Source organism: Pseudorca crassidens, chromosome 10 (assembly GCF_039906515.1).
Source record: "Pseudorca crassidens isolate mPseCra1 chromosome 10, mPseCra1.hap1, whole genome shotgun sequence".
Classification (NCBI taxonomy): Eukaryota; Metazoa; Chordata; class Mammalia; order Artiodactyla; family Delphinidae; genus Pseudorca; species Pseudorca crassidens.
In genome coordinates this window covers 41,088,309-41,103,032 of record NC_090305.1, presented here as the reverse complement: position 1 = coordinate 41,103,032, position 14,724 = coordinate 41,088,309, and the positions used below count along the sequence as shown (strand labels likewise).

The window sequence follows — 14,724 nt, the reverse complement described above, 5'->3', positions numbered from 1 at the left end:
TGGTTTGCTTTTCAAGCTCCACCACAGAACTAATGACCAACCAAGTAGGTGGGACCTGGATGGTTCTCTTTCCTTTTCTGGAGGGGATTCCCGAGGCGCAGGCGCTGATGACCAGGAGGCCGTGCTTTGTCCAGGGGCTCCAGGGCCTGAGGACGGGCGATGTGGGGAGGGGGTTCTGAGAAGAATCTGTGCCAATTGCCGCTGTGAGGGCTGTGAGACGAAATGAGGCTCGTAAAATACCTCGAGTCTCTCTCGTCCTCTTCCTCTGAGAGAGCTGATGAAAGAAGGAAGAGAGAAGAAAACGACTTTGACGCCCGCCTTGCCCGCCCCCCCCCCCCCCCCCCCCCACCTAACCCAGCTTTAGGGAAGCTGGAGGGACTCGTGGAGGCAGAGCTGGGTCCAAAGGTGAGCTTCTGGGGAAAGCGGAAATGTTAATACGGTTCCAACTGCTGAGTTTCCCACATCCTGCATCCTTGCGAATTCCACAGATGGTGAGCATCTTGCCACTTTCTGGGACCACAGACCCTTACATCCCCAAGCCCTCAGAGTCCCAGAACCTCAAACTCTCCCTTCCATTAAAGAATCCCACACCACTTCTCTCCAGTCATCTAAGTCTTCAAATTGGGGGACATGAAGACTTGCCCAAGGGTACTCGGATTTGGGAGATATAAGGGACTTAATTTCCAGATTCTCAATTTTCCCAAAATTTGTTTTCCTCAGTAAATTCCTGCAGTAGAGCTTCTCCTTCTTCCTTTTCTCTTTTACAATAGACTTTCTCCCTCTTAAAAAAAAAAAAAAAAGGATACTGTAGTTCTCAATCATGAAATCTCAGGATGTTACCTTGTTTTTTGTTGTTTGTTTTTTCGTTTTGTTTGTTTGTGTTTGTTTTTCTTTTGACCACTGGACGGCCAGGGAATTCCCTTACTTTGTCTTAAATAAAGAGACATGTAACCTGTTTCTTCAAGGCACCATGAGCACCACCTCGTCTATCTCACTTAAAATGTACTTTTAGGTAGTTCCCTGGCAGTCCAGTGGTTAGGACTCTGTGTTGCCAAGCAGGGTGCTGGGGTTTGATCCCTGGTCAGGGAACTAAGATCCTGCAAGCTGAAACAGAAAAAAAATGTACCTTTAATATTAACAATTATGAAAATGTGTACAATCTTTATGCTATTTAATCAGTTCTGCTCACATAATAATTGTAATGATAACCCAGAAGAAATTTTTCTAAAAAACTAGAGTCTTATGGTCACAAGAAAGAAAAATATTTTTCATCTCAATTAATATATATGTTTATGTAGGAAAGAGTGATAGATTGGTCAATAAAAGACTTTCAAGTATAAAAGGATAAAATTGTCTGTGGAGAAGTAGAATGGTAATAGAAGTTCTAGGAGAAAAGAGAATGATGGAAGAAGAAAAGGAAGGATTCCCAATTATATTTTTAAACGAGTGGTGGTGAATATCAAGTCACTCTGATATTTCAACTCCCCTGGACACACAAAAGATTGATTTAATTGTTTTATTTTAAAATGTGAATATTTTTTGTATGCCAGGAATTACATCCTTGAAACAATGTTAATGTATGATGAAAAGTTTTAGGTGCTTACTTAAAAATACCTGAGGATTATAAACTTTTTCAAAATTAATTCCCGGAGTATAGGTGCAGAAATTTTAAGATAGCTGCTCTCAGCTCTCCAAGTGTCCCTCCAAAGCCCCCATTTCCCCCTTTCTCCCCTCTCACCTCTGTGGCAGGGAAAGAGGACGTTTATAGGAAAGGCGGTCACAGTTCCAGCTCCTCCTCCATCTGAGGTGTTCTCAGGAGCCAGTCCCCAAACTTTGCCCATGGTAACAGCCATAGCAGCTTATAAACAGCCTCCAGCATCAGTAGTGTCAGGGTGAGGACCAGGAAGATAAAGAAGGCCTTGTCCATGGCCTGCCGCAGGGGACCCCTGGGAGGAGAGGGCCTCCGGGCAAACGCCAGGAACACGTCCTCCTCGTCCACATCACCCTCCTCCTCAGCCATCTTAACCCACTATGTGACAGCTGGCTGGAGCACGGAGGCTGGGATGGAAGCCCTTACTCAGCCTGGCCAGGATTAAGGGACGTGGTGTTGGCAAGTCCTGCACCAGCGGAGCTTGACCCTAATTCCCCCAACCAAGAGAAAGAAAGGAGAGGAGGGCCTCTGAGCCTTTGGAACAGTCAGTGCAATGTGAATGGTCTGGATTAAACAATTCCTAAAGTCTGTCCAGCTTTACCGTTTTATAATTCTGTGTTTCGGAAGCTGAAGGCCCAACAGAGACATGCCAGCTGGAGCTGACCAAGTCATTCTGGGCCTCTAAGCTTAAGGCTCAAGGTCTTGGGCCCCTACAGACAGAGGGAGCAAGTGGACCTAGTATGCTAGTCAAGCACCTAAGGCCCTTTTCAGCTTTACATTGGGTGGGGGGGGGGGGGACACGCCTAACCTAGGTGGGGGGAAGGGGGAGAGCGAGCAGCGGTGGCTACAGTCCGCGCAGGCTCGTAGTTCTTCCCCAGGTCTGTGGGGCCCCGAGGTTGCGGCGCTGAAACCCCGCACTCTTGCTTCGTGACTTTGAAGACGATTATATCAATCATTGGACTGCAGGAGCCAGGGCGGAGGTTTATAAAAAGAGAAAGAACATGATTGGCCAGCGGTGCGAAGGAGAATGATTGGGACTTAACTATTGGGGCAATAATAAGGAAGAGCGAGCTTGTGCGTGAGGGGCGTGGCCTGAGAGTTGGTGGGAAATGTCCAAGAGGCTGTATTGTGGCACGGGTTGAAGGCCTTTTCTGGACCCTGTTCCCCAGGCACTGGCCTGAAAGTTCGTGAGGGAAATCGAAGTCCATATGGAGACCGGCCCACACCCGCCCCGTAGGTGGTGGTTGGGGGGTGGAGTGTGGACAGCGGAGGAAAGGGTCCATAGTGAACCTCGTATCTGGAGCCTCTATGGTCTCTTACCTAAACTCCAGTTTGATCTTAATAAGAAGATATTGTTTTCTTGGGAAGAACTTGTTTACCCAAAATGGTACAAAGGATGTCACAGGTTTTTTGTTGTTGTTGTTTTTAAAATATTTGTTTATTTATTTTGACTGCGCTGGGTTGTAGTTGTGGCATGCTGACTTCGTTGAGGCATACATGTGGGATCTAGTTCCCGACCAGGGATCGTACAGTGTCCCCTGCATTGGGAGCGTGGAGCCTTACCCACTGGACCACCAGGGAAGTCACAGTTTTGTTTAGAGTCAACTCGTGTTATCGTTTGCTACCGCCACAGGAGGTCATTACAAGTCAAAAAAAAACTGGATCAGGGTCCAAACTAATCATTTATTAGTTGTGTTAATTAAACAAGGAGGCCATCAGACTGAGTGGCTCTAATGTCATGGCGGCCTACTTAAGCAAGCCAAAATCTAAACCTGTAAATGCCTCAAGGTCATGTAATCAAGATGCCAAGGGAGGGAATTCCCTGGCAGTCCAGTGGTTAGGACTCAGCACTTCCACTCCAGGGGGCACAGGTTCGATCCCTGTTTGGGGAACTAAGATCCTGCATGCTGGGAGGCACAGGCAACACAAAAACAAAATCAAAACATCAAAACGAAACAAAAAAACACTAAAGGACAACCAATCACACACAGCCAACTAGGCTAAGCTATAGCCAATCAAATAATTTCCTTTCTCTGTTTCCACACTTTCTCCATTTAAGTTTTTCCTCTGGCTGAGGTCTGAGGAGCGCTCATAACCACTTCTGGTTTGGTGCGGGCCCATTTGAATGCATTTTTTACTCAAACTTAAAATTTTAACATGCCTCAGTTTACCTTTAACAGTTGTATGATGGAGACCTTGGGCCAGTCAGCTGACCTTTCTTTAGTTTTTCTTTAAAATTGAAAAAGTCTTGCCTCACAAAGTTGTCAGGAGGGACAAACGAAATAAGATTTTTTTTTTGTAAATTATGAAGTGCTGTGTAAACATAATGTATTAATTTCTGATACCCTCACTATGTCTCAGGCAAGTTTGCAATAAGGCCACCCAAACACCTTTATCATCTCCTTATAGTTCCTTCCCCATGATAGGTTCAGCACTAAGATCTTGTGTAATACATAAACTCAGCACTTTATTGAATTTAAAAAATTTTTTGAAATAATTTCAAACTTACAGAAAACACTTAAGAACAGTATCGGGAACTCTGGTATCCTTTTCACCCTGATTCCCCATTTGTCAACATTTGGTTATATTTGCTTATTTCTCTCAACCCCAATATAACCATCTATTATGGGTTGAATTGTGTCCCTTCAAAATTCAGATAGTGAAGCCCTAACTCCCAGTACCTCAGAATATGACCTTATTTGGAAATAGGGTTGTTGCAGATGTAATTGGTTAAAATAAAATGAGGTCATACTGCAGTAGGGTGGACCCTTAATCCAATATGACTGATGTCCTTATAAAAAGGGGAAATTTGGACACAGACATGTCCAGACCAGAACATCACGTCCAGACCAGCATATGTCAAGACCAGAATGTCATGTGAATGTGAAGGCAGAGATAGGGTTGATGTGTCTACAAGCCAAGGAACGCCAAAGATTGCCAGCAAACCACCAGAATCTAGGGGAGAGGCATGGAAGAGACTTCTGTCACAGCCCTCAGAGAGAACCAACCCTGCTGACTCTTTGATTTCTGACTTCTAGCTTTCAGAACTGTAAGAAAATAAATTTCTACTGTTTAAGCCACCCCGTTTGTGGTACTTTGTTATGGCAGCCCTAGCAAACAAATACACCATCCTAATCAGGAAGTCAACACCACTATCTAATTATAGGTACAATTCAGAGTTCATCAGCTGTCCCACTAATGCCTCTGTCCTTTTTGGTCCAGGATCACAAATCGCATTTGGTAGTCACATATCTGCAGACTCCTTCAATGTGGGCAGTTCTTCTGTCTTTCTCTTTCATGAATTAGTTTTAAAGAGTACAGGCTTTTCATTTCTGTACAATCTCTCCAACCTAAGTACATGTTGGGGCAAGAGAGAAATGATGCGGCCTTTGTGTATCACATCAGAAGTTGCTGGAGGCAAAACCATCCCACTCCTGATGCTGCCAAACCAGTCTGGCAGGTTCTCCACCTTAAAGTCCTAACTGTCCCTTTGTAATTCCTAAGTATCTGGCACATCACCAAATCTCCACCTACCTGCCTTAGCATCCCTTTATGACTCTCATCGGAATAAGCATGACGATGTTTATTTTTATTTTTAAAATTTATTTATTTATTTATTTTTGGCTGCGTTGGGTCTTTCGTTGCTGTGCGCACGCTTTCTCTAGTTGCGGTGAGCGGGGGCTACTCTTCGTTGTGGCTTCTCATTGTCGTGGCTTCTCTTGTTGTGGGGCACGGGCTCTAGGCGTGCAGGCTTCAGTAGTTGTGGCACGTGGGCTCAGTAGCTGTGGCTTGTGGGCTCTAGAGCTCAGGCTCAGTAGTTGTGGTGCACGGGCTTAGTTGCTCCGCGGCATGTGGGATCTTCCCGGGCCAGGGCTCGAACCCGTGTCCCTTGCATTGCCAGGCAGATTCTTAACTACTGCGCCACCAGGGAAGCCCAATGATGTTTATTAAATGGTGATTTTTTTTTTTTTTACTCCGTCATTTCTTCTTCAGTTTTCAGTCAACAATCGACTATAAAAGAACATTTCTTTCTCCCTCATTTATTCATTTATTTATTTATATCATATGGACTCATGGATTCCAATTTTACTCAATAACTTGTAATCCATTACTACTATATTTACTTATATTGCCTGGACCCATGCATTTCTATTTTATTTAATTAATTGTAGTTAGTTACTATCATCATTAATTTCATGCACAAATTATCCCAAATTTGGGCAGCGCCAGACTCTGGGATCCGTGCCACCTGGCGCCCACCATTCCCACGGGAGAAGATGGGAAGCCCATGGGCTTGGTGGTCCAAGTGGAGTTCATAGGCCACAGCCCCAGCAGCTGCAGCATCGGAGCTAAAGGCTGCCACAGCCCCAAGGGCCCCCAGCTGGTGGGGGGCGGGGAGGGCTGTGAGGGCTTCCCTGATACTGGCTCGAACCACTCTACTTGTCGTCAGGCACCACGGAGAAGGAGCTCCTGCAAGCTGGACGAGCAGCTGGACATCCTGGCGCTGATGGAGGTGAAGATGAAGGAGATGAAGGGCAGCATCCTCACCTGTGTCTCACTGAGGCCAAGCTCTGTGAAGAACTCCTCGAGAGGGATCGGCTGCTGGCTATGGCTGTCATCCGCAAAAAGCACAGGATGTGAACGAGTGCCATTTCGGCCTTCGGAACTCCCAGACACCTAGCAGCTTAGTGGGGACCTTAGACCGCCGCTGTTGAACTCCCTCATACTCCTGGGGCACTGGTTGAGAGTACTGAGGCTTAGGGCAGTTGGGCTCTTGCTGGTGACCTGGCACCCTCTCTTGTTTCCTCCTGAAGCAAGCTCCTGAAGTCTGGGATCTCAGACTCTGCACCGGTGACACCAGCAATTATGACTTTGTCTACCCCTCCCCACCTTCACCCCCACCCCCAAATTTACGTTGCAGGTTCTGGTGAAGCAGAGGCTTCAGAACCATTGAACTTGAAACTTATCCCCTACGGATGCAGGCAGGATGCCCAAGGACTATGGGTTTGGGAAGACGACACCTTGAGTTTGGCCAGTAATCAGAACTCTTCCACATGTAATGATAAGAGATCCAAGTAACATCAGTTCTACTTTTTGTGCTTTTCCTTCCCACGTGCAGCCTGTGCTTCTGATAGGGACTGGCAGATCTGTGCCTCTCCCTCCTAGGACCTCCCTCCCAGGAGGCCATCTACAAGGCAATCTATGGGATCTCGTGGAGATCCAGCTTGCCAGGGACTTAAGTCTATCCTGTTATGTTTGCTACAAATTCTATTTTCTGCACAATTAGTCAGATTAAAGTTTTCACTATGTTTGTTTGGCAAAATGAATTAAACAGAAAGTAAGGTTGAAAAAAATTATCCCAAATTTGGCAAATGAGAAAGTGCTCCAAGCTGGTTCCTGTGTCCTTTTGCAATGTCTACAACATTATTTGATTACTTTCTGGTACAAGAGGTAATTCAGGCTCAATTTGTACTTTTCCTGACTCAGCCCAGGAATCAACCATTTCTTCAAGAGCCTCTGGCTTCTTTTTTTTTTTTTTTTTAATAAATTTATTTATTTTATTTATGGCTGCGTTGGGTCTTCATTGCTGTCTGTGGGCTTTCTCTAGTTGCAGTGAACGGGGGCTACTCTTCATTGCAGTGCGTGGGCTTCTCATTACGGTGGCTTCTCTTGTTGTGCAGCACAGGCTCTAGGCTTCAGTAGTTGTGGCTCGAGGGTTCTAGAGCGCAGACTCAGTAGTTGTGGCTCACAGGCTTAGTTGTTCCACGCATGTGGGATCTTCCCAGATCAGGGCTCAAACCAGTGTCCTCTGCATTGGCAGGCGGATTCTTAACCACTGTGCCACCAGGGAAGCCCTCTCTGGCTTCTTTTAACAAAGGGTAGTATTTGGAAACCAAGATCTGGGTGCCAGATATCTTCATTGCTACTATGATGCCATCGTTCCTAGGCCTTCTCAGCAAATAGAGCTAGGAAATATATGAATGTATATATGTATACACATACATACATACATACATACACACACACACACACTGTTCCATTTACTATAGCCACCTAACATACCACCCCAAAACTTGGTGTAAAACAACCATTTTATTATACTCATGGAATACTGTGTCAGAAAGGACACAATAAGGATGGCTTGTCTTTGCTCAGTGATGTCTGGGTCCTTATCTGGGGAGACTTAAAGGCTGAGGGTGACTTAACCACTGAGAGCTGGGATCATCTGGAGGCATCTTCTGTCACATTTCTGGCAGTTGATGCTAGCTGTCAGCTGACTCTCTAATGGGGATGTTGGCCAGAACACCTGCACTTGTCCTCTCCATGTAGCATGAGCTTTTTCACAGCATGGCAACCTTGAGATAGTTAAGATTCTTACATGGCACTCATGGCTCCAAGAGCATGTTGAAATGAGTAAGGCAGAAGCTGTATAATCTTTTCTGAGCTAGCCTCAGAAATCATGCAGTATGACTTCTGCTGCCTTCTGTTGGTTATAAGACAGTTACAAACATGTTTAGATTTAAGGGGAGGAGGTATGGACCTCATAACCCACTTCTTTTTTAAAATTACTTTATTGAAGTATAGTTGATTTACAAAGTTGTGTTAATTTCTGCTGTATAGCAAATTGATTCAGTTATACATATATATATATATTCTTTTTCATATTCTTTTCCATTATGGTTTATCACAGGATATTGAATATCGTTCCCTGTGCTATACAGTAGGACCTTGTTGTTTATCCATCCTACATATAATAGTTTGCATCTGCTCATCCCAAACTGCCAATCCTCCCCTCCCCCATCCCCCCATCCTTGGCAACCACAAGTCTGTTCTCTATGTCTGTGAGTCTATAAACCAACCTCTTGACAGAAGAAATGGAAAGAGTTCAAGACAAAGTAGTAGATGAGAAAGACAACAAGAGTACAGCAAGTCCTTTCCAAGAATTTTGCCATAAAGGGAAGGAAAGAAATGCAGCATAATATAGAAAGAAATGTGGGCTCAGAGGAAGGATATTTAAAATGGACATATATTGGTATTTTTATATGCTGATAGGAATGACAAAGTAGACAGGGACAGGGACCAGGGACTGCAATTGTAGGAGTGATGCTCTTGACTGAGAAGGACTGGGATTCAGTGCACAAGTGGAGGGGGTGACCCTAGATAGACACATTTGTGATGCCTGGAGGGAGACAGAGTCTAAGGGCAGAAATGTAGAAGGTGGGAAGTGGAAAAAGAAGTTCTTTTCTGTTGTCCCTGGTTTTCAGTGAACTAGGAAGTAATGTCATCAGCTGGGCATGAGGGAGTTGATTTGAGGAGAGAAAAGAAGGTGCCCCAGGGCAAGAATAAAAATGGAGGCTCACATATCATAGGTCTAAATTTTTTAAAGTTAATCATCAAGCTAATAAACTGTTAGGTATGTTCTTTACTCTTACTTTACCAAGTTTACTTTCATAACAACAAAAGAATGTGCGTAAAGCAACACAGCTAGAAAAAATATCAAAATGACTACATTTAATTATTATCGCATGTACCTAGGTATTCTTTTGGTGGACCAGATATGGCTGGATGAGTAACAAAATAAAGATGTGCATTACTGGAGAAAGAATAGTCTCTTCAATAAATGATGCGGAAAACTGGACAGCCAACATGCAATGTATATTAAATGGAATACTATGCAGCCATAAAAAAGATTAAATCTTGCCATTTGAGAGAATATGGACGGATCTTGAGAGTATTCCACTAAGTGAAATAAGTCAGATGGAGAAAGACAAATACTTTATGATTTCACTCATATGTGGAATTAAAAAAAAAATAAATGAATAAATAAATGAACAAACCAAACCAAACAAAAACAAACACGTAGATACAGAGAACAGAGCAGTGGCTACCAGAGGTGAAGGGATGAGGGGAGGGTGAAGAGGGTAAAGGTGGTCAACTTTGTGGTGATGGATGGAAACAAAATTTTTGGTGGTGAGCACACTATAGTGTAAACATAAGTAGAAGTATAATGTTGTACACATGAAACTTATGTTATAAACCAATGTTACCTCAATTTAAAAGAGACATGCATTATTTACAAGTTAATAAATATATATTTCAAACCATTTATTTTTCTTATCTTCATTTTTGCAAAGTCACTAATTATGTTGTTATAACTGAGATTTTCATATAATCTATGTTCTATTAACAGTAATGGGCTAAAGAATTTAAAAGTTAAATGCAGGACTTCCCTGGTGGCACAGTGGATAAGAATCCGCCTGCCAATGCAGGGGACACGGGTTCAAGCCCTGGTCAGGGAAGATCCCACATGCCGTGGAGCAACTAAGCCCATGTGCCACAACTACTGAGCCCACGTGCCACAACTACTGAGCCCACGTACCACAACTACTGAAGCTCACATAACTAGAGCCCATGCTCCGCAACAAGAGAAGCCACCATAATGAGAAGCCTGCACACTGCAATGAAGACTAGCTCCTGCTCGCCACAACTAGAGAAAGCCTACACGCAACAACGAAGACCCAACGCAGCCAAAAATTAATTAGTTAATTAAAAATAAAATAAAACTTAAATGCAACTGACTTCAAACTTTACATAATTTCAATATATTTTCATGAAGACATATAATGAAGTTAATGTAAAATTAAAATTATTATCATGCTTTCAAATGTTATTTTTCTAATATTTAAATCATCTATTAAAATTGAAGTGTAAATTGCAAATTATACTGAATAAATATTAAAAGTTATTTATAGAAAGCTGCCATTTGAAGGGAGGGCTTCCCTGGTGGCACAGTGGTTAAGAATCTGCCTGCCAATGCAGGGGACACAGGTTTGAGCCCTGGTCCAGGGAGATCCCACATGCCACGGAGCAACTAAGCCCATGTGCCACAACTACTGAGGCTGCACTCTAGAATCCGTGAGCCACAACTACTGAGCCCGCGTGCCACAACTACTGAAGCCTGCATGCCTAGAGCCCATGCTCACAACAAGAGAAGCCACTGCAATGAGAAGCCTGCGCACCACAAGGAAGAGTAGCCCCCACTCGCTGCAACTAGAGAAAGCCCACGAGCAGCAGCGAAGACCCAACACAGCCAAAAATAAAATAAAATTAATTAATTAATTTAAAAAAAGAAAGCTGCCAGTTGAAAATTTAACTTTTTGAAATTTTAATTAAATCCTATGAAATATTTTTATAAAAATAAAACTATTCAAGTATTAGATGCCTATTTAGTTGCCAGTGTAACTTCATGTGCCATATTTGTTATACATACATATGCATGTATACAAATTGAAGAGTAATATTAATTGTTTAGTACAGGAACATGTTCCTCAGCCACTGTGGTCAACTGTGACCCTACTGGGAAAGGGTACATCATTATGTAAGAAGGTACTACATTCATACTGACTGAGAGAAGGTTTGACAAGTTAATTGATTTGTCTTTTCTGTTACTTAATCACTATCACTGCTAAATTCTCCTGCATCCCAAACAAGTGGCCATCTGCAGGGTCAGCAACAGCAAAACCTATGAATCTTCACAGCATTTGGTCACCATCACCTTTTGTTTCAATGATAAAGGACAAGAGGTAAGGAGACACATTTCCTTGCAACTTGAATAGTGTTAATTATAGCAGCAGATGTTTAGACTTATGGTCATGCTGTGACTAGTAGGCTGCCTTCTAAAATGGCTCCCAGTGATCTCCACCTTCTGATGGTTATGCCCATATGTAATCCCCTCCCCTTGAGTGTGGACTGAATCTAGTGACTTGCTTCTTTTTCTAGTTGCGGTGAGCGGGGACTATTCTTTGTTGCGGTGCATGAGCTTCTCACTGTGGTGGCTTCTCTTGTGTTGCGGAGCACGGGATCTAGGCGCGTGGGCTTCAGTAGTTGTGGCCCACAGGCTCTAGTTGTGGTTTGCAGGCTCTAGAGTGCAGCCTCAGTAGTTGTGGCACACAGGCTTAGTTGCTCCACAGCATGTGGGATCTTCCCAGACCAGGGCTTGAACCCGTGTCCCCTGCGTTGGCAGGCAGATTCTTAACCACTGCGCCACCAGGGAAGTCCCCTAGTGACTTGCTTCTATTGAATAGAATTTGGCAAAGAGTGACAGGATGTCAATTCTGAGATTAAAAGTCATGACTTTTGTCTTGTAGGCACTCTATTGCTGGCTTTGAAGAAGCAAGCTGCCACTTTGGAGCGGCCCACATGGCAAGAAACTGAGGGTGGCCTCTGGGAAATAGCCAAAAAGAGACTGATACCTTCAGTCCAACAACCTTTAAGGAACTGAATCCTGCCAGCGATCCATGGAGCAAGATTAGAATCAGGTCTTTCCCCAACGGAGCCTTCAGAGGAGACCACTGGCAACACCCTGATTGCAGCTTCATGCGAGACCCTGAAGCAGAGGATCCAGCTAAGCTTCTCCCAGGTTTCTGACTGACAGAAATCATGAAATAATGTGTGTTGTTTTGAGCTACTAGTTTGGGGGTAATTTTATATAACAAGAGATAATTAATACACTGAGCCAGAATTAAGTGTCAGATCCTTAGTAACAGAGATACCCCTATGTCCCTTCGAAATTGTTTGTGTGTGTTGACATGAGGTGTCCTCTTAAATGTGGGCTCAAGGCAGAGTCCCTTCTTGCCTGGGTGTACTAATAGTACCAGGACTGGTTCATTAGTCTTCAATTTTTTTGCTTGCATGTTCCCTAAAAACATTTTGGAAAACTATGTGACCTCCTGCATGTCTTTTACTTCATATCTAATTTTTTCCTTGTAAATTTAAATAACTACAAACAGTGTAAAAATTTTAGTATCTTATAAATATCAACATTTAAAAATAAGACTGTTTATATTACTGTTTTAAATGTAACCAGTAGAACCTAAATGCCATAGCTTTTTTTTTTTTTTAGCTATGCCGTGAGGCATGTGGGATCTTAGTTCCCCAACCAGAGATTGAACCCGTGCCCCTTGCAGTGGAAGAGCAGAATCTTAACCACTGGACCGCCAGTGAAGTCCCAATGCCATAGCTTTTTGATATTCAACATCATCCTTTTGAAAAACATATGAATAGGGACTGCTCAGGTGGTCTAGTTGTTGAGACTTCGCCTTCCAATGCAAGGTTACAGGTTCAATTCCTGATCGGAGAGCTAGGATCTCACATGCCTCAGGCCAAAAAAACAAAAAACATAAAACAGAAGCAATACTGTAAAAAGTTCAATAAAGACTTTTAAAAAAAAAAGTCTTTTTTTTAAAAGACTTTAAAAAAAAAATAAAATCTTTAAAAAAAACCCAGATAAAACATATAAATAAACTCTTCTTCAACAGCTGGACATTTTACATTATTTACTTTTTCCTTGAATTTATATTTCATTCACTTCCACTACATAATTTTTTCTTAATGTATTTTATATGTGAAAGTCTTGTATTGATCTTTCTATATTTCTCTGTAACAAAATATATTTTTTAAAATTAGTTCTTTTTAATTTCTTTTAACCATAATATTCTAAATGTTTAAACTTTTCTTTTGGATTGAACTATTAGCAACAAAGCAAATTGATCAAAATCACATAAATATATTATACATTTTGATAGCTATCAATAAACATATAAAATTTTATTTACAATGCGTCTTTTAATGGGTTTTTAGCTAGTTCTGTATTAAGGAAGAACAAATCTGACTCCATATTAGATCTGTTCCTTTTACTTTTTTCTTTTATTTTAAAATTTTTATTTATTTATTTATTTATTTATTTATTTATTTTTGGCTGCGGTGGGTCTCTGTTGCTGCGCGCAGGCTTTCTCTAATTGTGGTGAGCAGTGGCTTCTCTTGTTGCGGAGCACGAGCTCTAGGCGCATGGGCTTCAGTCGTTGCAGCATGCAGGCTCAGTAGTTGTGGCTCTGGGGCTCTAGAGCACAGGCCCAGTAGTTGTGGTGCATGGGCTTAGTTGCTCCACAGAATGTGGGATCTTCCAGGACCAGTGTTCGAACCTGTGTCCCCTGCATTGGCAGGCGGCTTCTTAACCAGTGCGCCACCAGGTAAGTCCTCCTTTTACTTTAATCTTTATGCCCTGTTGCCTGTGCTTAGTCATGCTGGCTCTGCACCTTTTGTAAAAGAATGTTGCCTATAGCTTCAAGTATACAGGATAGACTGACCTTGACCTGACCTGAACACAGAATAACATTTGTCTTGTTGGAGGTTTAGAGGAACATCGTGACCTGTGAACTGACCTACCTGGACAGCTGCAAGAACAAACGATCCCACACCAAGAAGTTTGCAACAACTAACCACGCCACTCCCTCATCTTGCCTTTAAAAGGGCTTTGCTGGACTTCCCTGGCGGTCCAGTGGTAAAGACTCCACACTTGCTTCCACTATATGGGGCACGGGTTCAATACCTGGTCAGTGAACTAAGATCCCGCAAGCCCTACAGTGTGGCCAAAAAAAAAAAAGAAAAAGAAAAAGGCTTTGCTTGAAAGCCTTTGGGGAGTTTGGGCTTTTTAAGTCATGAAAAAGCCCTTTGCCTGGCCCTGCAATAAACCTTTCTCTGCTCCAGACTCTGACAACAACAAGTTCTGGTATTGTTTGGCCTCACTGTGCCTCAGGCACCTGCGCTTGCTTTAGGTAACAGTTCATGTAACATCGTTACATGTAACAATCATAAGAATAGCATAGCTGGAATGAGACAACCTTCAGTAACAATTCTCTATCTATTTTTCTTTTCATCAGAATAAAAGCGGAGAGTTCTTGTTCACATAAATAAGTAAATGGGAATGGAAATAATTTTATTATAGCAATGACACTCACTTCTTTGAACTTCTTCTGAATTATATGCCAAAAATCACATAATAAGCCATCATTAAATGTATTTTAATGATATTCAAGCTGAAAACTCCATTAGATTCTCTATTAATTTTGTTGAAAGCAACGAATTGAAAACCACCTGACTTGCTAAAGGATTCATTACTCAATTATTAGAGTCATTTACTTTCAAAAACAATATTTCAAATTGGGCTTCCCTGGTGGCGCAGTGGTTGAGAGTCCGCCTGCCGATGCAGGGGACATGGGTTCGTGCCCCAGTCC

At 42.7% G+C, this 14,724-nt stretch overlaps 1 protein-coding gene and 1 long non-coding RNA gene across 2 annotated transcripts; one reads left to right on the top strand and one right to left on the bottom strand.

The window, feature by feature from the left end:
* Nucleotides 1-217: 217 nt before the first annotated feature.
* SMIM40 (small integral membrane protein 40) lies at nt 218-2,095 on the bottom strand. The gene is made up of 2 exons (XM_067753409.1): nt 1,739-2,095; nt 218-274 (listed from the first exon to the last, which is right to left on the bottom strand). The coding sequence occupies exon 1, from the start codon at nt 2,018-2,020 to the stop codon at nt 1,778-1,780; it is 243 nt and encodes an 80-aa protein (XP_067609510.1). The 5' UTR covers nt 2,021-2,095; the 3' UTR covers nt 218-274; nt 1,739-1,777.
* LOC137232135 (uncharacterized) lies at nt 268-13,268 on the top strand. Its single transcript, XR_010946883.1, has 2 exons — nt 268-405; nt 11,800-13,268. It is a non-coding gene; the product is annotated as an uncharacterized lncRNA (long non-coding RNA).
* The last annotated feature ends 1,456 nt before the right edge of the window (nt 13,269-14,724 follow it).

What these genes read in the sequence shown, in the direction of transcription:
- SMIM40 (XM_067753409.1), bottom strand. Translation starts at nt 2,020, where the DNA reads ATGGCTGAGGAGGAGGGTGATGTGGACGAGGAGGACGTGTTCCTGGCG.